Source organism: Podarcis liolepis, assembly GCF_965112155.1.
Source record: "Podarcis liolepis genome assembly, chromosome: 6".
Lineage (NCBI taxonomy): Eukaryota > Metazoa > Chordata > Lepidosauria > Squamata > Lacertidae > Podarcis > Podarcis liolepis.
In genome coordinates this window covers 29,853,169-29,878,830 of record NC_139559.1, presented here as the reverse complement: position 1 = coordinate 29,878,830, position 25,662 = coordinate 29,853,169, and the positions used below count along the sequence as shown (strand labels likewise).

The 25,662-nt window shown below is 41.8% G+C and overlaps 2 protein-coding genes across 8 annotated transcripts in view; both read left to right on the top strand.

Annotated features, from left to right (window-relative positions):
- The window catches only part of CBFA2T2 (CBFA2/RUNX1 partner transcriptional co-repressor 2), a 66,738-nt gene extending 60,366 nt beyond the window's left edge, over positions 1-6,372 (top strand). For 4 of the 7 annotated variants that reach the window (XM_083508083.1, XM_083508085.1, XM_083508087.1 and 1 more), the window contains exons 9-11: positions 220-291; positions 2,162-2,352; positions 3,330-6,372. In XM_083508083.1, coding sequence (XP_083364209.1) covers positions 220-291; positions 2,162-2,352; positions 3,330-3,623 — 557 coding nt within the window. In that variant the 3' untranslated portion in view covers positions 3,624-6,372. The remainder of the gene's footprint in view (positions 1-219; positions 292-2,161; positions 2,353-3,329) is intronic. The other 3 variants (XM_083508084.1, XM_083508088.1, XM_083508089.1) reach the window with 1 other exon arrangement.
- A 5,324-nt stretch (positions 6,373-11,696) lies between these two features.
- On the top strand, positions 11,697-25,102 carry LOC310709076 (uncharacterized protein). The gene is made up of 8 exons (XM_083508250.1): positions 11,697-11,706; positions 16,635-16,900; positions 18,589-18,775; positions 19,445-19,549; positions 21,106-21,252; positions 22,840-22,900; positions 23,893-23,956; positions 24,690-25,102. Exons 2-8 carry the CDS (start codon positions 16,660-16,662, stop codon positions 24,821-24,823), a joined length of 939 nt encoding a protein of 312 aa, XP_083364376.1. The 5' UTR covers positions 11,697-11,706; positions 16,635-16,659; the 3' UTR covers positions 24,824-25,102.
- Positions 25,103-25,662: the final 560 nt, after the last annotated feature.

Sequence of the window (25,662 nt, the reverse complement as noted above, 5' to 3'; positions counted from 1 at the left end):
TATGCAGAACACTAAATTAAAAGTGGCCATTTATCATTTTGCCTTTTGGTGAACACTGTTAAACTGCAGAAGTCTCTTGGCTTGGTCTTTAGCAATTAATCCTACCCTGTTCTCTTCATGCTACTTCTTGCTGAACAGATGCAGCCTATCAATTCTTAGAGTTTGGGTGGGAGAATATTTCTGTGTCTAATACTGTCGACACCACCCTTCCTTCTACAGATTCTCAGCGGGAGTTCAGCGGCAGGTCAGGAGCAGCCGGTTATGTCACCGAAGAGATATGGAAAAAGGCCGGTAAGTAAGGAGGCCCCCTTCAGAGAAGTGCTACACAGAGAAGCTGTGGAATGTTACAAGAGATTCTTGAGAAGATGGAAAGCCTTACGCACCACAGGTTGGCTGGGGAAAGGCCTCATAAATATGCTGCTGTCTGACTGCCTAGAGAGTGATAATGGCCAGAGCCAACCAGGGCCTCCAGCAGATGGACCCATCTGGACCCATCACTGCTTGTCCATTTGACCTAGGGATTTGAGCCAGCCAGCCAGGCAGCGCTGGCACCTTCCCCAGACGGAGTGGGGGGAGAGGGGGTGCCTGAGCCTCTTTTCCTTGGAGGTAGCTGATAGAGAGTCCCACATGTGCCACTGCTCCTTGCATGTTTAATCTGGGGGTTGTCTGGGTAAATGGCGGTAGTGACAATGTTCACTTGGTTTTTCAGTTTGCCTTTCTGGCAGGAGCTGGAAGAGGGCATAGCAGAATGAAAGGAAGGGAATTTTGCCCTGCTCCTTGAGACAAAATAGGGCAGAGGGAAAGGAATCCCTTTTTATGTTAATATACTTTCTATATCCCTTTATAAAAAATTATAGGAGTGTTTCTGTTAACAACACACTACAACTGCAAGCAAATGTTTCAGGAATACTTTTAAAGGCAGTTTCCAAAGCAGTCTGCTAATTATGAAAAGATGGTGATTTTCAAATTCTTTTTAAAAGCCCTGCTTTAATATAGCATTACAAACCATTTTAAAACTGGCAAGATCAAATAAGAAAGCTAAAAGACATGTCCCTCTGTTTATGGAGAGTTTGGCTTCTAAGGTAGACAACCTTCCACTTCCTCTTCTCTGGGGAAAAATATTGAAAAGTGTGGCTGTGTTAGTATGTTTTTAACAGTTAAAAAGATAGTTCCATAGGGGAAACACTATGGAAATATAGGTTCTACACATAGGTCACACTGTAAATTCATGGGCATAAGCATACCTAGCTCCATTGGACTTTGGCTGTTTTCTTTCATTATCAGTTTTAACAGGATAACACTACTAAAAACGGGGTTCATCTTGGGGTTCTGAACAATGTTTGAAGGTTTGCTTTAAGTAGAGGCTGGATGAAACCATTTGCTTCATTCTGTGTTAATTTTTGTGCATGTTGAAAAGTACCTCCTCTGCGACTTTCTGAGTCTCCTACAAATTTGCATTGTTTGATACTGTTCTTTGCATTGTTTGATACTACAAATTTGCATTGTTTGATACTGTTCTTTTTAGTGCTTCCCTTTCGTGCCCCCTCCCTTCTTTCATTGGCTTCTGCTTCATTTGCTGACACTGCCATTTAATCCAATTCTCTGTTGATGATGCTGATGCAGCAAAACCACCCTTAATGTGGTGTCCTGGGTGCTCGTAAACAGAATCACAAGGGTCTGTGTAGCCAGTAGAATTAAACTGCTGGATGGGCCAGCAAGCAAGGTCAAGGACAGTAAAGGAGTGAAATGGCACCAGGAAAAGAGACTGCATTAATTTTCAAGGCTAGAGTTTCTACTGCCTTGCTTAGTTTACTCAAATAGCATCCCTAACTTTCTGTATGGACTGCCAACTTTGTTAAAAGGGTAACTATCTCAATGCATTTAGTTAGATTTGTAGTTTACTCAGTTCCAGAGGCTCAAGGTAACCCAAAGCATGCTGAATTCTTTGGATACAAAAAGTCTGCTGCTGCTCCTATGTGATGCAGTAGAGGGCATAAGAAATCACAGTATGACCATCAATTCAGTAGTATTGCCATAAGTTAGGCTAAAGTGCTATGCAGAAGCTTCACTTTCTTAACTCCTATGACCACTGGGTACTTCCATGCTATATACTTTGCCTTCCAATGTGAAGCCGTTTGATGAGGCTTTTGTTTCCCTTCAGAAGAAGCTGTGAATGAAGTGAAGCGCCAGGCCATGTCTGAAGTCCAAAAAGCTGTAGCAGAGGCCGAGCAGAAGGCATTTGAAATGATTGCAACTGAGAGAGCCCGCATGGAACAGACCATTGCCGATGCAAAACGCCAGGCTACAGAAGACGCTTTCCTAGTCATCAATGAGCAGGAGGAGTCTACAGAGGTGAGAAGCCAAGGGAATATCTCTGGCAATCATGGAAAAAGTCCCAAGGCAAGAACTTTAAAGAAGACATGCAATCCTTCCGGATTCATCCTTGTTTTTCATTCTGATTAATCTGATCGGAGCAAAAATCTAAAGTCAATTAGAGTTTTGAGACACTTCCAGCTTCTCCCCCTCCAAAAGAACACATTTTGCCTGGGAATATGCAGCTTGGCTCGCTCTTCTGAGTTAGCTAGGGCTGTTTGTGCACTGACACACCTCTTGTTTGTTTATTTATTTATTGCCTTTAGACCTCACCTTTATTTCTGTCCAACAAGCAACTAATTCAGATTCACTGGTGCTGCCATTGAATCTCCACTGTCATTTTCAGTGACTGCATGAGGCTTTGAGATTTGCTCCCCGCCCCTCGCACACCTTGCTGTCCCCCATTGTTTGGGAACAGTTGCAGTGAGGACAATGTCAGCAATTATATTGGAGAGGCCATCTGTTGGATTTGCAGGGTGTTGGCAGTCAGTGAAATGCAGGTGAATGAAAGCAAATTTAGGAGATGCTTTGTCACGGCAGAATTCCCTTCTCCCAGTTGCTTTTCTGCCATGTTGCTTAGTTGTGGCAGGCAAAGTTATTGTGTGGCTCTGCTCAACTTCTAGGTTGGAACCCCCATGCCTTGGGAAGATCGTCCACACACTGGATGGGCTTTCAGAAAAACCTTGCTTCTTACAAATTAACCCATTTAAACCTATTGTGCGGCTAATTTGTTGTAGGCTTCTCACGAGGTGGTGCTGTTCTCTTAATGGTACGGGTGGTAGTACTTGCATGGATTGCTATGAATCTCTGCATTATAGAAATGTCGGTCGATAGCACTTTTTTAGTGGGTGGGGTACCATTTCTTACCTTCCTCTGATGGCTTCAGTTGGGATGGGCAACAGCCAGTCTTGTTTGGAGCTGTGCTTAAGAGAAATGCTTGTTCTTTGGTTTTCCAGAGCTGCTGGAACTGTGGGCGCAAAGCCAGCGAGACCTGTAGCGGCTGCAACATTGCCCGCTACTGTGGCTCCTTCTGCCAGCACAAAGATTGGGAGAGGCACCACCGAATCTGTGGGCAGGGCTTACACAGCCAAGTCAAACCAGCCCCTATACCAGCAGGCCGATCCACAGCCGCCGGCACTCTCAAAGCAGTCGATGCGGTAGCAAGTCCGGCTCTAGAGAAAACATCGGCCGCCACTTCTCGATCCTCCACCCCAGCCTCCGTGACAGCAATAGACAGTAACGCACTCTAAAAAGAAGATTGCGCTCAACACAGTTTATTAGTTTTCTACATTGAAAAACAGATGCCTCAAAATGTTGAAGAAGGTTTGTACTCCAGCACATTGGCGCTCAGGCTTATGTTGTTTTGGGGCATTTTCCATACTATTATAATGTCATCTTTAGGAGTCCATGTTAGCCTTCCTTAGTGGGATCTCAGAACGGTCTGCCTGGGACCCTGAGGACTTTGACCTATTGTTTCATTTTATCCGAACTTTCTCAAAATGCTACTCTCACCCGAGGTTCTAACAAGATGGTTGTTCGTTTTACTACAAAGCAGAGCTTGCCTGGGCATCCTCTTCTCTCATCTTTGGTATGCAATCTGACCATTATTTGAAAATTTCTTTCTCAGGCAAAAGTGAATCAAGTGAAATGAGATGTAAGTAAGCTTGATTCTTAGTTCTAGCTATTTCCACTCCTCCCATTATCTAAGACTATATTTATTGGTTCCCCCACCCCCTTTCCATTTCTCCCACCTCTCTCTCAATTTGGACACATGGAAAAAAAAGGGGGAGGTACAAGGATGCTATTTTTGTTTGCTGAAAGGAGGATTTAAAACTACTTCATATAATGACTCGGCAGCCATCCCACTTGTTGATCCATTTTAATTCCATACAGTTATGGGCAAGCTGCTTAAGAATCTGTCTATGGGCCGCAACAGATTGAAATGTTTCATCCAAAGATTTTTACAAAAAGGATTGGTGGTCTTTCCCTGAGATCTAATTGCTTTGTCTCGTAACACCAAGATATTATTACACACACACACACACACACACACACAGAGAGAGAGAGAGAGAGAGAGAGAGAGAGAAGTTGTTGGCTTTTAATGTTTGAGATTCATTGATACAAAAATTTTGTAAACTGCTTTGACATGTTATATACATTAAATAAATAAAATAACAGGATCCCCTACCAGACATGGTTTATTCCAACAGGTTTTCTATCACCAGGTCTCTCAGTGCATGTGAGCAAAGTTAAATAAAGTTCAAGTTGCAAATAACAGATTTCACGAACATCCAAGGCCAATGGGATCTTTTTGCTTCTCTAAGCAGTATATATCTTTAAACTGATGCCTCCAGCTAGGGATCCCGTGCACTTAAAACCAAGGAATGTGACTTTACCAACGCATTTGGCTATGTTCCTGAGTTGTGAGGCCTCCCTGTTGCATCTTTAGCAGCCTGCCTGTTCACTTCAGGGCATTTGAAAGCATGTCACTGGGAGGACACTTGAAAAGAATTCAAATCCACTAAGAACTTAAATCCATTAAGTTGTGATGCTAAATCTTGAGCATGCCAAATTAACTATTAAATTATATGATTGAACTAGACTGAAGTTAACTTGATGGTTGAATTAGATTAAAAAGTAAATTAAAGTTAATAAATAATTGCAGCCACACGGAAAGCCTTATTCATTTTTCCCAGAGAGCAAGGGGGTAAGGATTTGGATTGGAGAAAGACTTAAACACACCCACCCCCCAAAATTGGGGGGCGGGTGTAGATATACCCAAAGCTGCATTCTGCTAGCAAAGCGACTGTGTAAGGCTTCTGTGTTTGAAAGGTTATTCTGATAAGGTTGACATTGGATTAATTCAGAAGTATACCATGTGAAGCAACTCTGTGCTCTTAATTTCCTGACTCACTTGAGGTTTAGCAGCAGAAGCTTTGCTTCATTTGAAGGTTGGTTATATTTTGCTACTATTGTTGTGGGAGATGAAATTGCGAGTGCAGAAGATGAAGGAGCACATGAGAAACAGGGCTTGTTCATTTAGTGCCCAAATGTGATTTAGCATTATTTCTAATGGCTATCCCGTGGTAGCCCATTTTTTAAGGTAATATTTGATCTTCTAGAACACTGCTAGGGAGCGGCTTTGGTTTTGCTCATGAGACACATCTCCATGCATTCACATTCCCAGATACTAAACTGCCTGAAGAAAAAAAGCCAAAAATTCCACGTGCGACCCATCACTTAGTGATGCAGTGCCAAAGAGGGAAGTCTTCGGTTTTATTGATGAGTGAAGAGGATCAAGGTTTTAAAATTATAAAAATGGCCACTTCTGTTGGATGCAGACCTTTCTCTGCCACATGCAAAAAAGAAAAAGGAAAAAAGCAGTAAAAGAAGCAGCCCTGTTAATCTCAAACTTTTCTCATTCTGCAAGGAATAATAAATCAGTTTTGCAGAAAAATATGGAAATCATAATTAAAGCTGTGGTGTTGAAATTACTTATTGGCTTGTAAACCCCCCACTTGCCATGTTATTTTCTGCAGAGAAGTGAAAAGATGATTTGCTCCAAAGAGTTAAGGGATGTGTGTAGGGAGGGGGGTGTCTGTGTGTGTGTGAGAGAGAGAGAGAGAGAGAGAGAGAGAAAGTGAGACGGCATTCTGAAATTGTGTGTAAATAGGCAGTCTTCCATAACTTTCCATGCAGCTACAATGGCTTGCTATGTATTAAGAGGAAAACACACTAACTCCAATGTACATAAATGAATGCTACCATTCATGATTTTAAAACAATTTTTGAAAATGTATGTGGAATTCTACTACGGGAAGACTCCTTGGATTCTGTTTTCTATCTAATTTTTGCCATTCGATTCTATACTAGGAGTTTTTGTTACCTATTTTATGTGCATAACTTATTTAATGTACTGTATAAAGGAACCCAAACTGTTACAGATGTATTTAGTTTGTTCTACTCACAGTAGTCAATAAAAAGACTATATTCACCTTACCACGCCAGACTTTGCTTTGTTCTGTAGAATACGATTCTGCTTAAACTGACAGCTAATCTATAGAATGCACAAAATGTCCGCAAGTGATTGGAATTCTAGGGCAATGAAGCCATATGCCCATTTCAAGAGTTGAGTCACCACAACACATGTGAACCCTCTGTGTGGTCTTCAGCTGGTGGGTCACAGCCTGACCTAAGGTGGGTTGCAAGAGGAGCACAGCCACCATTGCAATGCATGGTATAAGATTAAGAAATGGGTCCCCAAATACCTGTTTGTGTTAAAGGTGGGTCCTGCATCTGAAAAGTCTGAAGACCACTTACAAATTTCATAGGGCCCAAAGTGAAACACAACTGCCCGATTCAAAGCCAAGAACATAAAAAGTACCATCCAAGGTGTGATAGGGCACTTCCGGCTCCATTCCTGGTTATGTTACAAAGTTTTGGGGTTTTTTTTAAAAAAGCAATTTTTATCCATATAACCCAGATAACAAAATAGAACTGTTTTCAATGCTATTTTACTTCCATGTGTAATGTTGTGCATGTGATTTAATTGTTTGCTGCTCTGTGTGTTCCTGTTGGAAGAGCGAGACGCAAGCATGAGAAAACCAGTCATCAAATGTTGGACCCCAGAGTAAAGCAGCAGGCAAAACGAGAGCACTTAAGCCTTTTCAGCCAGAGAGCTGACCTTCCTGGGGCTCTATGCCAAGAGTGGGCAGAATCAGAGCCAGCACACATATAGCACAGACATAAACAGTCTCTCGCACAGTGCATTTCAACTTGGAAGACGAGCATTTTGCCTTTACTGCATGCCTAACTGCTCAAGGTGGGTGATCTACAAGGGAACTGAGCATGCTTAACCCTTCCCTGTCCAGCTGCACTCTCCGCAAAGGTTCTAGTCACGAGGCTTAAAAACACCTTACTGAAGTCTGTTTTCAAGCCTTCTGGGATAAGCTCATGTTGAACTTGTTCCACAATGTGGCTGGAGAGGCTGCATACTGTCACAGCCAGCTATTTTTTTTCAGCAGGGTTAGGGTTGAAACGGATAGAATCATAGAATTTAGAGTTGGAAGGGACCCTGAGGGTCTTTTAGCCCAACCCCCTGCAATGCAGGAATCTCTGCGAAAGCATCTATGACAGATGGTGATCCAACCTCTGCTTAAAAAACCTTCCCAAGCAGGAGAGTCCACAACCTATTGAGGGAGATGGTTCCACTGTCAAGCAGTTGGGGGGGGGTGTTTAAGCCTTCCCTCCTTGCCTGTGACAACCCTCAAACTTAGGCTCAGAATAGGAGGCTCTTTTTCTGCAGGGGCCAGGACAAGGAAAGGAGGCTGCCAAAGGCTGCTGGTTCCCACCTCCTGATTTAAGCAAAAGGGTATTGGCATATATTTAAGTGACATATACTATTTATTCTATGTTCGTAGGCAGAGAGCAGAATAATTTTCTTCTAATTAAAAAGTTTAAAATTGCTGCCTAGGGCGTTAAAAAAAACCAATACTCTAAGTGATTTACATTAACGAGTGCCATATTTTACTTTAACATCAATAAAATGCACATTTTACTGCAGATTTTCCTTGGCTATTTTTCAAGACCTGACTAATTATATATTACAATATAATATTGGGCACAAGCAGAATAAGAAGTAAGATATCTGCATAATTTAACACAGTTTTCATAATTTGAGCTATTGCCAAGTTCTTGGGAGTTGGCACAAAATAATAATTATTTTTTTTAAATATTTTTTTTTAAAAAAGAACATTTTGGTACAGAGTGCTAAATCCCATGGCTACTTAGATGGTGCTGTTGCCTCAGCAGCCACAGCAAGAAACACAAAGAAAGTGAAGTCCAAAAGCTCTTCACCAAACCTGGTAAGTGATTTACTTACTTTGAGAATGTGGCTATAGTTTGCTGGGGAAGATGCAAGGCCAGCTTCCATTGAACTTGTTGCTCTTAGTGTCTGAGGTGGCTGCATATTTCCTGACCTCTTGAAGCCGAGAAGTAGGTGAGGGTTCAATTTGTAGCTCGGGATGGAAGCCAGAGTCCGTGCCACAGTTACCAAAATTTATGGGTTTGCCAGAGAAGATCAATATAGGTCAGGGGCCAAACCTGCAGGTGAGATTTAGCAGCCTCTTGGGCAGGGCCTCCATGTTGCCAGAATCTCTAATTTCCTGGATCAGGCCAGTGACCCATCAAGACAAGCATCCTGTACTCACAGTACTGCAAGCAGGATCTGAGCACAACAGTGCCCTCCACTCCTGTGTTTTCCAGCTACTGGTACTCAGAAGCATTCTGACAGTGGAAGTAGAACATAACCAATCAAAAACAGTAGCACAGGCCATGCTCGTTGTGGGAGTTGGGAATTCAACAACATCTGAAAGGCCAAAGTTCCCCCAGCCATTCTGTAGGGAGACAGGAATCATAGCAATTAACAGCCAGACAATGGTTAGTAATCAGGGCTACCTGTCTTGTGCAGGGGCAGGGAAATTTCTGGCTCTCCATATTTGATGGACTCCCAACTCCCATCAGCCCCAGCCAACAGTGATGGGAGCTGTGGTCCAACAACAGTTGGAGGCCCAAGTTTGGGAAACCCTGGTCTCATGTTTGAGTGTGAGGCAGGATTTTGGAGAATTTTTGCTTTAGCACACAGCTGTGGAGTTCTATAGTCTCAGAGTTTACTCAAGAGCCCCACCTCCCTCCCACATCAATATATAGAATATTGCTTGTCCATCTAGGGCTTCCTGGCCCAGTGTTGGCCCCCAATATTGCAACAGAGGGCCTGCTGCTGTTTAGTATTGCCACCACTATTTTATTATATGCAGTATCCCTGCAACATACACTATCTATTAAAAGTACCTGCTTTTGTTATTCCTTCAGCATTACATAATCATCATCATCATCATCATCCCGTACATATTTTATCACCTACCTTAGCTAGATACAGGGCTGACAGACTGGGGAATTAGGGTTTGAAAGTCAAAACAAATGTGATTTATTAAAATTTAAACACAGAAGAACATATTTATTTGCAATTTGGTTATGTAACTATACTTTGCTTATAGGGATTACTGTTGCTTTATTGATGTTACACTTAAGTTTAATGATTACATTTATTTTATTTTATTATTTATTTTAATGCTTTTTCTGCTACACAAATACCTTTCCTACAGTAAAACCATGACTGAAACCTGGCAACTTTCTTCAGCATCAGCAACTGATTAACTGACTCTTGGCAGATTGCCTGCTGAACCCCAGTCAGGTCCGGCCCACCCATGAGGTAAAGTAAAACAACTACCTCAGGCAGCAGAATCCACAGGGGCATCAGTTCCCAATGTCAATCTTTCTCCCCCCCCCCCTTGTTCCTGATGTAGATCTTCCCTCACCCCTTCTTTCCTGGCAGGGAGGGGGGAGTCATTGTGGGGTCCTCCTCAGATGCCAAAATGTCTTGCGCTGGCCTTGAACCCATCCAATGCATTGCTCGGGCTTCAGCTAGGAGTACAAGACCATTGTCCTCTTCACACAGTTGATGATACAAAGTCTGAGCCGCGTTTAAAATTTTCCTTGGAAATATACAGTTTCTACACATTGTCAAGAACTTTAAAGCTGTATTTATCCAATAAAGAATATAAAGTATTATGCACAATGCAGGCAAATACTTTTTTTTTAGAAGTTAGCATTTCTCGGGGAAAGTGAGCACCTCTAAAACATATTTCTGCAAGTTTGCAGGCTTCCTGAAACTGGCATGTCTGACAGTTCACTTGCTATTTGTTCTTGCTAAAGAGAGTGTTCTTTTTAGTTGTTAATTGTTTCTTATAGAGTGTGGAAAATCTCCTGATTTTAAATTCAACATGTCTTTGTTCTATGTTATAAACCTTGGGTAGGCAAACTAAGGTCCGGGGCTGGATCCAGCCCAATCGCCTTCTCTATCCGGCTCGCGGACGGTCCGGGAATCAGCGTGTTCTTACATGAGTAGAATGTGTGCTTTTATTTAAAATGCATCTCTGGGTTATTTGTGGGGCATAGGAATTCATTCAATTTTTTTCTTTCAAAATATAATTGGCCCCCCACAAGGTCTGAGGGACAGTGGAAAATGTTTTCTGACCCCTGTTATAAACCATGTTAAAAGGTAAAGGACCCCTGACAGTTAAGTCCAGTCGCAAACAAGTCTGGGGTTGTGGCGCTCATCTCGCTTTACTGGCTGAGGGAGCTGGCATTTGTCTGCAGACAGTTTTTCCAAGTCATGTGGCCAGCATGACTAAGCCGCTTCTGGCGAACTAGAGCAGCGCACGGAAACACCGTTTACCTGCCTGCTGGAGTGGTACCTATTTATCTACTTGGACTTTGACGTGCTTTCGAACTGCTAGGTCAGCAGGAGCAGGGACCAAGCAACGGGAGCTCACCCCGCCGCAGGGATTCGAACCACCGACCATGTAGAGATATATAAATTGCCCAAATAAATAATTTTGCTATGGGCCATAAGGTTTATAGAATTTATAGAATTTAGCTTGTCCATGAAAAGCTGGGAGAAAAACCAACAAAAAAGGGCGATTACTTCAAGCTATATATAAATATAAGAAAGCAAACAGAATAATTCTGAAGAACAGTTCAGAACAAAAACGCCTATGCCCCCCTCCTACCACAGTGTGGCGCCTGTGGCCTATCTTTGTGAATCACAGGCTTCACGCTCCCCCCCCCCCCCAGGTTACACAGATATTTTCCATGCATGTTTTTAACCGCTGTACATCTCTGGATGATTCAGATTAAGCTTCCCGAAAGAGTCTGGTTAGCCATGGTTTAGGAACTGGACTCTAGACTAGCCCAACCCTTTGTCTGAACTTGCTTATAGATAAGCAAATTGCAAGGAACTGCCATATGGCTTCCCTATAACAAACTAACTAGAGGAAAGATTTGGAATTTTCTGCATCCTCTGAGCACAGTTTGCATTTACAAATGCATTTCCAAATAAAAATGGGAAAGGCCCAGTCTTGAACCACAATAACTTGAGCTATGATAACTAAGAACCTCCCTAACTACAGGACTCGTTTTTCCTTCAGTTCATTCAGAAGGGCTTTAAACAACAATAAACAATAGGTTGGTATTTCCCCAAAATTTAAACATTCCATCAGCCTAAAGTGTTTTGTTTTTGAAAAATAACCAGGTCCCTTTTCCCATGTAAGGCAGGCAGCCTAATTAAAGCACCAAGCAGGGCATCATCACTGATGTCTCCATTACCATTTTTAAACACACTTGTTGCAATCTGTGATTTGCTTGTTGGTAATAAATGCAGAGGATCAACAAACTGTTGTCCACATTTCCTCAGTGCACAACAACACCTTTTAGGTAGGCATTTGCTAATTACTAAACATTCATTCATTTGCTGGTTGCTAAATATTCATTATTACTGTTAATTACTAGAATTTCTGCAGAGCCTGGAGGCCACAAAAGAAATCAAGGCTCTACATGAGATTACAAATGCAGATTTAAAAGGGAGTGAGGAAAGAAAATGAATTTTTGAGTGAATCGTGATTCAGCCTGTCTTTACGGTGGCTCAGTATTATGTGCTTTAGCAAAGCAGTGTTTAAAAAGCAGAGCAGTTAAGAAGTGCTCCATTCCTTGTTGTTTTCTCTCAACGGATATTTTGCAAGCGGGTTGTGAGATGGAAGGGTTAATGTTTCCATGATAAGAAGTTCAAAAGACGAATTGTATGTTTGGTCATACTCATGGAATAGGTCTCCTGACAAAACACTCATCACTTATAAGAATAGTCTTAGGGAAAAGAAACATTTGGCACATGCAGCTTCTCATTCGATAGCACTGAATTTTTGTGGGGGAAGTTAGATTTGTAGAAATTCTCCCATGTTTGGAACAGGTGAAGGAACAGAAGCTCAGGTCTATGTGGAATCACATCTTCCCCCACCTGTGCCCCTTTGTAGACGCAGGTAGTGAGGATGTACCACTTATATTCCACAGGACAGGCGTTGAATGCGCTTGCTTGTGGTGTGGTAACGTTTCATCGACTGCTGTGGAATATCATAGGGTATGCTTGAAAAACCCACCTGCCCAAAAGTGTGAGTGGCTTCTTTCTGGTCCTCGTTGTGTTTCACCTCATTAACTACTTTGAAATACCATGGTAACCACTTCATCATAATGCAACCCACTGCCCCTTCCTGGTGTTCTGTTTACTTGCACAGCTGCTGTTTCTTACAACAACTTCACCATGGTCAAGCAGACCTTCCAAGCTGAAATCACTTGGTTTCTTCTCCCCCCCAACACAAACACACAGTAGCAACAGAACATGTTGGTCTCGAAATGCAATCACCCTTGACTAGCATTCAGCACCTGTGTGTCTAGGCAAACTTCTGAATCACCCAGCCATGGAACTGGGCACTGCTTCAAGTAAGAAAGGCCCACACAGCTGGGTCATTGACATATTCTATCTGTAAATTTAAACATGCTCAGGAGCTGCTTGTTCACAAATAGCTCCCATGGTGCTAGGAGAATGTCTAAAAGGCACCTGTATCTCCCCAGAAATAATGGACAAGCAATTCCACCTTTGTGTCCTCAGAATAGCAGCAGATGCCTCTGACCTGCAGACGTAGGTCCCATCTGCATTAGGTATATATTTAGAGCCATGAAAATGTCCCCACCTTGCTCTGACCTCAGCAGCTCTATACAGGCAGGCCGGCACATCATTCCTTTTCCTGCCCTACATCTCCTTCAGTCTGGGAGATATGCGTGTGACGCCATTTATGAGTTAGCTGGGCCTCATGCTGAATCCACCTTCCACAATCTCTTTCAAGTATTTGCTGCAGTTCTTCCTGTTATGATAAAAAGAGTCCCTTTAGTGAAGCCAGGGGACATTTCTTTTTCAAAGACCAAAAATGGGAGGCAAAATCTGTGTGACATATTTTGCATTGCCTAATCCCCTCTCTACTCTTGATGCCTTTGAAAATCTTCCCCTAGAGCAATTTCTTTCCTGCTGCTCTGTTTCCATACCTTGTGTGTTTGCATATGCTTACATGGAGACAGATATGAAATGTGGTATGTGTGTGTCTATATATATATAATCTCACTTTGAGAGGGACCATCCTGATGTCTGGCAAGCACATCCCCCTCTTAATCCATGTTTTTCCATTTCTCACATGGTCTGATGCTTTAAATGAATAGCATCCCTCCTTTAACTAAGGGGGTTTAGAGATGGCAGCCCTCATAATAAGAGCCAATAATTAGTTAGCAAAGAATAGCAGGTGATAAACAAGCTCAGTTTTGTCATTTTGAAATCAAGGTTAAAGCTTTTGTGAAGCGCAGCTCTTCTGGAAGCACAAGAAGAAAACAGAATTACAAAGCGAATTTCACTTAATGGGTACAACAAGCTTTTTTTTGGTGGTGGAACTTTTGGATTTTCATCGTGAAAGCAGCTCTCAAGGAAAGGCTTGACTCCTTCAGCAACATCTTCTTGCCCACTCGCTGTGGTTGCTTGTTACTAAAACTTAGAGAACAGCAATCTCGTAATTATGGATCTCCATTATACTATCTAGTTAGGGATGTAGGATAGGTTTAGTCTATTTGAATCTTTCTTGAAATATCTGCTGGTGATTTGAGACCTACAACTGGATCTATTGTGTTTTTAAAGGGTTGTTGTCTTTTAAGGGGTTGGTGGAAGAAAAATGGGCATGTTAGGTCCTCCGTCCGGAAAGGCTACTCAGGTAGGGGCTATTTCCATTCTACTGATCCCAACAGTGCTGACAAATGGCATACTACAGGCTGGTCTGTCACCAGCTTGTCCATGAAGAGATGGAGAACTGTGTGTGAATCCAGCAATAAGCTCAACAGGACTAAGGAGTGGATTTCTATGCTCACTGTAATGGCAGAAGTTTCACCTGGACCCTCTCTGAGCTCCTGGTTCTATGCAGCAGTGTTAAATCAGGATCATAGGCAGCCATTGGCTGCAGGAAATTCATAATATCATTGTTCCAGTCTCTATTCACAGTCTGAAGCTAAACAGGTCTGGATCTGGTCAGTACCTAGAGAGGTGATCTCCTAGGAACCACACATATGCCACCTTGGGCTCCTGCAGAATCAATCCAGTCCACAGTCAATGCACATGGTTCATACTAGCAAAATCTAGCAAGTCTCTCAAGCAATGGCAGTGACGAGACTTAGGGCTCATCCACATTTACCTTTAGCCCCATGTGTTCTAGGCACAGGTATCCATACTTTCCCAGTCCATGTCTGAGAGCTCCACCTCACCCCACCCCCCACTCTCCCCAGGAAAACCCACTCTTTAATGCTGAATCAGAACAGTGGTAAAGAGCAGGTTTTCATGGGGAATGCTGCAGGGTGGGGGTGGAGTGTTACTGGAGAGTGTACCTTAGCTCTTCAGGCAACCAAGTTCCATTTGATTCTCACTATGTGACTTCTGCAAAGAACAAATATTAAGAAAGTTGGGTGGTCTGCATCTACTGTTCCTGCCTCTTTTAATGCCCACTGCGTTGCTTATCAACACCAGAGTCCAAGAGAACGGAATAACCAAGTTGGCTCAAAGTCTGTAGCCAAACATAACACCTACTGCTCACAGTCAGAATATTGTATTTTACCCAATTATTTACCTTGGAAGGTTGGCAGGAACATAGGTCTGCTTCCCACAAACAATCATCTTAGTGCACAACCCCTTCATTAAGATATTATTCAATTAGTATATAACAGTGAGAGCAGAGGATGGAGCCAGTTTGAGAAGCCATTGCTGGAAACTCTTTACTAGGTAAAAGCTACCTGCCACGTCATCTACTTTTGGTAAGAACAAAACCGAAACAGACTATTTGGGGACTGGGCATTTAGAAGAAAATTTCTTAAGAATGTAAATACTCTGGTTGGTGTTTTTTTCTAACCAAAAAACAGAGAACAATGTGGAAACTGACACCTGTCCTTTAAAATATTGGTCTTGAACTGGTGAGTCAGGACTTACTAACTCAGTTACAGCAGCCTAACAACAGACGAGTCACAACACCGATACAGCCACCACACAAAGATTTGGTAAAAAGTTATGAAGTAGGTCTCCAAATGTGTGTTTGGGCTAAATGTGGGTCCCAGATTTGAAAACTACTGCCATAGAACATGTTTAAGGTAGCGGTGCCCTCCCTGTGGAATGCCCTCTCTTCAGATGTCAAGGAAAGAAACAACTATCTGACTTTTAGAACACATCTGAAGGCAGCCCTATTTATGGAAGTTTTTAGGGGCTAATGTTTTTATTATTGTTTTAGATATGTTGGAAGCTGCCCAGAGTGGCTGGGGTATAAATAATAAAATTATTACTGTTGCTTTCAATTTATGCAGTCTTGCTTCTTTGCATTTAATTCAGTGGTGGGAAATATGCATAGCTGGTATGACTAACAAGACTGCATTTGTCCTCAGAATCCACATGGGTGTAGGTGTGCCATAATATTCACACTGAGATCTGAGAGACACACAGGGTGTCTCTGGAGGCGGGTGAAGAGCAGGGAATAAACTTCCACAGTGGAGGAGAAATAGGTGAGGGAAACAATGAGGTATAAAAGATCAAGTCTAGGAGAGCAGGGAAAAGAAGAAAAACAGAAATGGAGAGGGATGAGGAAGCCATTTAGGAATGTTTAGGTTGTGCGTTGCTCCTAGAAAATTCAGGCAGTGATACGGACCACTGACACAAGAAAGCACAGCAAGGGAAACTAGACTGGAGCATAACAGGAACTTGTAAAACATTATTTCTTACTTTCTTACTGTGCATCCAGACTGACAGTATTTTGCTGGAGGGATTCAAAAACATACTATACCTTTGGAATTTGCACTTAAAGTGGAATAAATGGTTCTATTGCCCCATCCTATCACAACAAACCCACTTTTGAGAATGATCTGTCTTTTTGCAGTTTGCAATGTGACAGGGAAATGCATTGAAAAATGACATGGGACAAACAAAGGGAAGACATGTAAATATCCCACAAGCAAATTGGGATGCTCATTGTCATATAACTGTAGTACATGTTATTGTTGCTGGGGACTGCAGCATTGTGATGAGAAAACTACAGTTCCCAGAACTCTTTGGGGGAAGTAATGTGCTTTAAATGTATGGTGCATAGGCAGTCTTAATAGGTAAAGTAAAGCGATGGCTTTCCTTTCAAACAGCCTGTATTACGGTGCAGATGTAACTATTGTCTCTTTGTGCTGGTATTTCTTGGGAATCTAAGATACGGAAAACATATTATTATTATTTTATCACTGCTTCTTTCTTTGCAAAGGTGCTTTCCCCATGTGTCAGGGGCAATGATGCAAAGCCTTTGGAATCTGGTTCTGATCTTCTTTTACTGCAAAACCAGAGCCAGTATAGTTGACCCAACTGTTGGGGAAGGAGGAGGAGAGTATCTGTTTGGAAATGGAGGCTACTTACCAGCTAGTAAAACAGTGAGACTAATCAGAACCGCGAGGAGTCAAGTCAGTTCATTTGCAAACAGAGCGGTCTATGCCTCTATCACCGCAGGCATCAGTGACACTGCATTCAATGACTGTAAGTAACCAGCAGGGCATATTACCATTGCTTACACTGCCCTAACTGTCAGAAATAAACTCTTCCATCAGAAATACTGAGTGAAAACAGGGATATGGCATTGCTTTTGCAGTTATTCTCTTTGATGTTTCTTCCCTCTGTCACCTAAACTCCCATTTCAAGCAGGGACTGGGAACCTCAGTCCTGTGGGCCGAATGCAGCCCTCTGCCTGGCCCTTAGAACCCTCCTAGGCCACCCCCCTCACTGGTCCTATTTTGTTCAGCTTGGAATGTTTCATTGAATTCTGATGGAGGATGGAGGATAGAGATGGGGTATGTTAGTGTGCAGAAATGACGCTAGCTGCATTTAAAAAAATTCATTCATTGCTCTGCCCACCTTTACCTTTTCACCTGATGCTGGTGTATGGACCTTGGAAGCAGGCCCTGAAGGGAATGCATGTTAATTGCTTCATGCACATTAAAATGGAAAATAACTCTTGTAGTGTGTCTGTATGCATGCATGGCATGGAAATTTCCACTGACGCTAAATTGGAGCTGAGTAGAGAGACTAACAGTTGATCATTACTAACAGTTGATCATTAAGTGAGGCTGTATCTCTGCTGGGTCAGTCACAAAGTGTTTAACTTCAACCACATGAAAAGTATACTGTTATAAATCTATGCGTATGCTAATTTGTAGAGCTCCATCTTGGGTGGAGCAAGTCTTTGTTCTGAAACTGCTGAGGAGAATGTTGCTAATCTCTTTCCAGGAAAACAACCTCAGGCTAATGGAGGCTGTTTGGAGAAGATGCAGAGCTTTGATTTTTAGCTCTGGATGGAAGAGGTTTTTTATTCTAAGATATTTTACCTGTGCTGGGATTAGTAAATGATATTATGCAACTTTTTGAATGTAACTTTGTTGTTTTGAGTTTTTCTGGAGTTAAGTTCTGTAAGTAAGGCCTTTGAACCATATTTTTGGACTGGGGAATTTTTATTTCAAAGAAGAGCAAGTTTTTATTTATCCAATTTGCTTCCATATGCACAATATTAATAACCTCAATAATGCAGCCCTCAGGCTGAGAAAGGTTCCCCATTCCTAATTTAAGGCTCCCTCTTGCAGAAGGTGAGTGTTTATTTAATGATCAAAACATGCAAATTTTCTTTCTGGATTGGACCAGGTATTCGTTTTATCTAGCATTCTGCTGCAAATGGTGACCAGTCAAATGGGCCTCTGGTGTTCATAAGCAGAAGATGAAGGTAATAAGACTTCATTTGTTGCTATTTTCCTAAACATCTGGTGGTTTCACAGGTTATTCTGGATCCCTGAAGCACGGCATCAATAATCACAAGCCATCCCCCCACCCCAGTGCTAGGAGCCCTGCTCAGGTCAAGAAAACAACAACAGCTGACCTTCTCTTGCAATTTAAAAGTTTGTGGTTGAATCCAGCATTTACAAGCAGAAGAGATAACATCGTGTACAAAAGTTCCCCCCTTCCCACTTTATCTCCCTGCTTTGCAAAGATTCTCTATTTATCATAAAGTAATAGATGCCTTAAATCATGGTCAGCCTTTTCTCTGGGAATTTGTCAGGTTATTTAACTGTGATGGATCATTGTGATACCCCAGCCCTTGAATTTTGTGACCTTCCATGTTCTCTGACTCCCTTAAAGCTGGTTTGTGAAGAAGTCAGTGTACCACCTCCCACTTTCAGATATACAAGGCTTACTGTCGGAGGTGATCAAGCAACTGCTGCCACTGGACATAACAAACTCACTGCCGAAGACAATCAAAGATGTAAGTGAGCTCTTAAAAGGCAGAGAAGATACAAAACTGACTGGAAGCTTGAGAAACAAGGCTGACGAAACAGAGATGCTTAAAGTGATACAAAGTATAACGCAGTAAGTATATCACTCTCTTCAGACAGCTCTCATCATGAGTGGCATGCATAGCCCAGACCAGGGCAGTATCTTTACAGATGTTGGATTATAGGCTATGCTCCACCGTCAAAGCCTTTTTTAAAATATTCAGATGCCCCTACAATAGGGGTGGGAAACCTGTGGCCCACCAGATGTTTTTGGATTCCAGTTCCCTTCAGTCCCAGCCATTGTGGTCAATGGTCGGGGATTATAGGAGCTGTAGTCTGGCAACATCTGGAGGGCTGCAGGTTTTCCAGACCTGCTCTAGGGCAATGCACCATGGGATAGAATATTTGCCTGATGCAATGTCACCTAACCTCCCTGCAAATAAATAAATAGCCAACATTGTCTTATCTACCCACCAACAAATTAGGATAAATAAACAGATTATCTGGAAGCAACATCGTCTTTGCTTTAGACAAGGGGTACCAAGGCACCTCCCCAGGCCTATATTTACAAGAAAGCTAGTTACAGATGAAGGTGGTTGCTAGACGCAACAATGGGTCATTGATTGTTTTTCAGTCTGGTAAGGAATCAAATTATTCTTTCATCACTATTCACTTCTCAGCAGAAGTCTGCTTGGGGGAGGAGAGATTGCAGTAAAAGACCTGCTTGACTGTCTCTTCTCAATACTCTCGCTGCTTTTTTCAGCTTGGCCATTACAAAAATTACAATTCTTCCAACTTTGATGAAGTTTTCATCTGGTGACAAGGTCCACCTTTCCCTTCCAGTTGAAATTTCCATTAAAGGTGAAAGGTAAGTGTCCAAAAAGATTGGGCTGACAGCCAGAAGAGCACGAAACACACTTTTCCATTTCTAACAGCTGGCTTGAGCTGCAAAACAGCACAGTCAGAAGTTGGATAAGACTTCCAGTCTCCATAGATACCCTTTCATGAAGTTACACTGTGGCTGATGTCAAGAGAAATCTTGCCTGAACCTTGGCAATAGGAAGTCAAAGAGCCCCAGTGTCACCTGTGCTCATTTCCATCCACAATGTGTACTATTGTGCCCTGATGTCAGTTGAAGTTTCTGAACAAATGTTCATCCCAAGATAAATGATCAAAAATGTTTAATAGAATTATGGAGTTGCAAGTGGCCTTACTGGTCATCTACTCCAACCCTCGGCTTTATATGGGGTATGCAATGCATGACACAACTACTAGAGCATCCCTGACAGAGCCTGGGTGACCAGGCTCTGATTTAAAAGCACCAGTGAAGATGAAGGGCCCACCACCTCCCAAGGAATTCAGTTTGACAGCTGAACAGGTCTTACAATTAGAAAGTTACACATGACGCTTAACCAAAATCTGCTCCCTTGCAATTTCCAGCCATTGATTCTAGTCCTGCCTTTCAAGCATCAACCAAATAGTTTGTTTGTAAGTTGGCTCATTAGCCGCACAAGACAAAGTACCTTTATTGAAAAGTAAATTGCACTTTGCTGAAGGGGACTTACTCTCTGGCAAATGTGCTTAGGGTTGCAGGGTATGATATAAAAATGAGCTACCCCTGTGAAATGGCTGGTTACCACTGTTTAATATATTTTAGAGGGCAAATGAATTGTCCATAGGGATGATTATTCTCTGTGAATTCCTATGCAGAATGTGATCAGTACTTCTTGAATGAACGTGTGCATTGATTCTAAGTCTTAACAGACTTAGTTTTATGTTGCTGGTTTTTTTCAAATGAAGTTTGAGATGTTATGTTTGCTGGAAATTTTATGTTTAAATTCTGATTATGTGTTGGGATTAAATTTGTGGGTTGTTTTGGTTTTTATTGTTTTATTTCTGATTTGTTAGCTGCATTTGGAGAATTAGGTCTATTTTTGAAGACAATAAAATAGTTGTCCAGCACATTTTGCACTTCTCCAAATAATGTGACATAGTTTCTCATCAAAATACACATTTAAAGGCTAATCTTTTAGATAAAGTAAGTGTTTTGCATACATACTTTGAGAGAAAATGCACATTTAAATATATATTTTGAAATGATTTAAATTAATAATAATAATTTCATATAAGTGCAGAGATGGAACAGAACAGAATTATGGTTAAAACATGATAAAATGACAGAGACCAGAACTATAATCTGTTAATCCTTAATGTCTATCGTCTTGGCTCTAACTCAAATCTGATTACACTGGGAATTTCTTTGAAATAAAATTATAAAGAACAAGAATATTATTAACACAACTGAATGGTGAGGGCTTTCATAGGAATGCAGAGGCAGTCATTAAGAATTGTTGTTCTGCCAACATCCCGAGCCCTTGTAAAAAAAAGAGAAAAATTGTTTATTTACTTTTCTTTGGAGTTTAGCACCAAGAGTGGTGTCTTCAGTTCTGAAGTGAAAGTCAAGATTGATGTTGTATCCAAACTACTCTGGGATTCTTCCAAGAATCAGATATTCATCATTGAAGCTTCAAGGATCTTTATCAACGATATTCAAGTCAAACAGCAAAAGAGGTGAGTGGGGAAGATAATTCATATCCTGGTAACTGAAGAAGGTCATGAGCAGAGAAGGATACATCTCAAATACAAATCTGAGATAAAACTAAAGAGTATAAATAAATAGCTGGCTCGGCTCTTGCTGTTAGTGCCATTTTTCTGGGTTAAACAGATAAGTTTCAGTCTAGATTTTAAATGCACCTGTCTCTGTTGGATTGTCCCATGAGTCTAACCCAAAGTGAAAAATAATGGCAAAAACTGCAGCAATTTTGATAATGATAAAATCTGATTGAACTTTTTGGCAATATTTTGGGCTGCAACCTAATTATATTCCGCAACCTTGCTAATTATCAACGACTTGGATGATGGACTCAAGGGCATCCTGATCAAATTTGCAGATGACACCAAACTGGGAGGGGTGGCTAACACCCCAGAGGACAGGATCACACTTCAAAACGACCTTGACAGATTAGAGAACTGGGCCAAAACAAACAAGATGAATTTTAACAGGGAGAAATGTAAAGTATTGCACTTGGGCAAAAACAATGAGAGGCACAAATACAAGATGGGTGACACCTGGCTTGAGAGCAGTACATGTGAAAAGGATCTAGGAGTCTTGGTTGACCACAAACTTGACATGAGCCAACAGTGTGACGCGGCAGCTAAAAAAGCCAATGCAATTCTGGGCCTCATCAATAGGAGTATAGCATCTAGATCAAGGGAAGTAATAGTGCCACTGTATTCTGCTCTGGTCAAACCTCACCTGGAGTACTGTGTCCAGTTCTGGGCACCACAATTCAAGAAGGACACTGACAAACTGGAATGTGTCCAGAGGAGGGCAACCAAAATGGTCAAAGGCCTGGAAATGATGCCTTATGAGGAACGGCTAAGGGAGCTGGGCATGTTTAGCCTGGAGAAGAGGAGGTTAAGGGGTGATATGATAGCCATGTTCAAATATATAAAAGGATGTCACATAGAGGAGGGAGAAAGGTTGTTTTCTGCTGCTCCAGAGAAGCGGACACGGAGCAATGGAGCCAAACTACAAGAAAGAAGATTCCACCTAAACATTAGGAAGAACTTCCTGACAGTAAGAGCTGTTCGACAGTGGAATTTGCTGCCAAGGAGTGTGGTGGAGTCTCCTACTTTGGAGGTCTTTAAGCAGAGACTTGACAACCATATGTCAGGAGTGCTCTGATGGTGTTTCCTGCTTGGCCAGGGGGTTGGACTCGATGGCCCTTGTGGTCTCTTCCAACTCTATGATTCTATGATTCTATGATTCTAATTTGCTGTCAAACAGGCATTTTGTCTTCAGTTGTGGGTTTCTGCATGTGTAACTTGAAGACCATCAGGCCTCTTCCAAAGACTGAAGTTAAAATTATTTTTCAGTGTTTGGACGTGTGGAACACACCCAACCATTTGCCAGCAGCATATATTCTCTAACTTTTTCATGTTCTTCCTTTATATCTGTATTCCTGTTTTGCAACCAACCTAGGTTTAAGCTTTAGAATGTGAGATAAGAACTGCAAAGCAATAGGAATACTGAAATTTCTACATGCTTATACTTGCTCCTTATAATCAGTGATGTCAATAATTCCTTTTGCTCAGTGTGGCTGGACCAGATGAGAACAACATGCAATCTGTGGTCTGGGCAATTTTGATTGATGTGGTAAGCTGGGCAACTATGTGCATTGTTTTCTCTAATACATGTGTTTTTGTGCTCAATTTCCCCTGAAATAATGCATCTTTGTACCCAATTTTTTGCTGGAGAACTGCATCATGAAATTTGGTGTAAATGTCAAAAGACAGCTGTCTTTAAGTTTGCATATTGGTTTGAGAAATGTGAATTATGTAGGTTCACGTGAACCACAAGAGTTTCTTCCCTATCAAGAGCGTGCAACTCACAGTGGAGTAAAGTTGACAAAGTTCTCCAGCACTACATTTTCACTATTTGGGGACAAAAGTGTGTCTCCTTTGCTTTGGGTTTACTATTACAGGATACACAGAGAAATTTCTGTGTCGCAAACACATAGGACATTTGGATCCTGATTTGTCTGCAGGGAGATTAGATGACCTTGACTATTTAAGGAGCATTTGTTGCTATTTGTTTGTGGGGAGGCTAGACAATGCTGTGTCAAAGCAAGTGTTATCTCACATTTCGCATTGCATTTCCCCAACACTTTCCTTCTTGCAAAAAGTCCAGTGTTTGGGGGGAAGTGGGGTTGTTGTGCAAAACCTCCTGTTCAGCTATGATTGTGCAACCTGGATTTGCTGGTATGTGATTGAATCCCACCCAAAAATCGCTACAGCCTAGGAGTGTCTGCAGGTATTCAGCCCTGATCTGAGTGAAATTCAGAAATTCCAGAAGAAATTCCTAGGATAGCTAATTCATTGTGTAGTTCTATACCAAAATATGCATTTTACATGATTCTTAAAGAAGTCTCTCAGCACCTTGTTTCAGGAGGACTTGGTAAGAGTCCTTTCCATTCCAAATTATTCTCTTCCTGACTTTGTGTGTTTGAATCTTTACTGTGTGCTCTGGTATCTGAAAAAGTGTGCATGCACATGAAAGCGCATACCAATAACAAACTTAGTTGGGCTCTAAGGTGCTACTGGAAGGAATTTTTTTATTATGCGCTCTGCATTCACTCTTTTTTACAGATCCGTCACTGCATCCGATTGGTGGCTGACATCCTTAATGTGTCACTTCTGAGTACATTGGCTTGTAAGTTGCTGATGACATCCTCTTTTTCCAACCACCTTTGCTTCTGCTGGGGAGACTTTGTGGAACAGCCTAGCAGAGCCTAACAGATAACCTTGTTCGGAAACAGAAGATAACAAATCAGCTGGTAACTCTCCAAGCGTTCTATGCCCTAAATTAGGTATGGTTATCTCACACTGATTCTCCATGGTTTTATTAAGTCAATCCATCAATGGAAGTGGTCTGTATTCAGGGACACCTATCTGGTCCCAGGAATTACTGCCAATTAACTCATTGAGCATCATAAGCAACAATTGCCCTTGTCTGATAGCCTGCCCTATTTCTAAGGCTTGAGGCAAATGGTTGAACTGGATGTACCATATTTTTCGCTCTATAAGATGCACCAGACCACAAGACGCACCTAGTTTTTGGAGGAGGAAAACAAGAAAAAAACAACATTCTGAATCTCAGAAGCCAGAACAGCAAGAGGGATCACTGCGCAGTGAAAGCATCAATCCCTCATGCTGTTCTGGCTTCTGGGATAGCCGCGCAGCCTGCATTCACTCCATAAGATGCACACACATTTTCCCTTACTTTTTAGGAGGGAAAAAGTGAGTCTTATAGAGCAAAAAATACAGTACTTTTACAATTACAATTTAAAGGAGCAGCTTGAAAGAGGTGGTTCAGGTCCCAATAGCCATATGCTCTTTCATGGCTTTTGCATGTGATTCAACAATCTCTTTGTATTTCTCTGCAGCTGCAGTTCCTGTTGGAACACTTGGGACCATCCATTATCATCTAATAGGTTCCCCTAAAGTAAACGATAGGTATTTCCTGATTCCTTATCAGGCAAGTATTATTCTTGGCTTTGGAGAACAGGTTGCGTTATGAAATTCTGACTAATCCCCATATCTATAACCTCTTTTCTTGCCTCGTGATTGTGGCAATGTAAGTCAGGTGTAGATGTAGTTGTGGTATGGCTTTCTGCTGCTGTTCCTGTTTTATTTCTCAAGACCTGCCTTTATAAGAAGAAGCACATGACACAGGTCTCTTGGGAAGATACCATTTCAGGATATGTGGGGGGAGCAGAATTGCATGACCCAACACCAGAAATTCCTAACACAAAGAAAAATAGTAGGTTGAGGGGAAAGGTAAACAAGAGGGAGAGAATGTGTGTGTGTATTGGGTGAGAGGATAATCAGCCCAGCCTTAGGCAAAACTCCCCACCTGGGTCCATGGCCTTAAGTCTAATGACATCTGTAGGACTAAAGAGCGCAGAACTTGACTGAGGGTTAGAGTGTTGGTTTTATTTCTGTAGTTCTGTATTTTCCTTACCCATCCTTCTCCACAAGATCCAAGGGTGGGATAAAGCAAGAAAATATACAATCAAAACACAAATGAAACAATTGTGATCTTAAAACATTTAAAGATAATTCCACGTGTAAAAATAGTTCCAATACAGATGGGGATTGGGACAAGATCTCCACTTAAAAGTCTTCCCAAAAGAGGAAGGTCTTCATTAGGTCCCCAAATGATAACAGATGGGGTCTGTCTAATATGTAACAGGAGCGGAAACCAGCATGCTGAAGTCCTGATTCCTGCAGAATCCTGAAGTTATCTGCAGGAGACCCTCTTCTGCAGAGCGCAGTGGTTGGTTGTGGATAAGAGGATAAACTGGGTTTTTGAAATACAAGATTCTCAAACCAGCAAGCAGAGTTCCTGCAAACAAT

Bases quoted from the DNA above. Each gene is read 5' to 3' on its own strand.
- LOC310709076 (XM_083508250.1), top strand. From the start codon at position 16,660: ATGATGCAAAGCCTTTGGAATCTGGTTCTGATCTTCTTTTACTGCAAA. The intron at 16,901-18,588 runs GTAAGTAACCAG...TCCCACTTTCAG, and splicing joins TGACACTGCATTCAATGACT to ATATACAAGGCTTACTGTCG. The intron at 18,776-19,444 runs GTAAGTATATCA...TGCTTTTTTCAG, and splicing joins GTGATACAAAGTATAACGCA to CTTGGCCATTACAAAAATTA.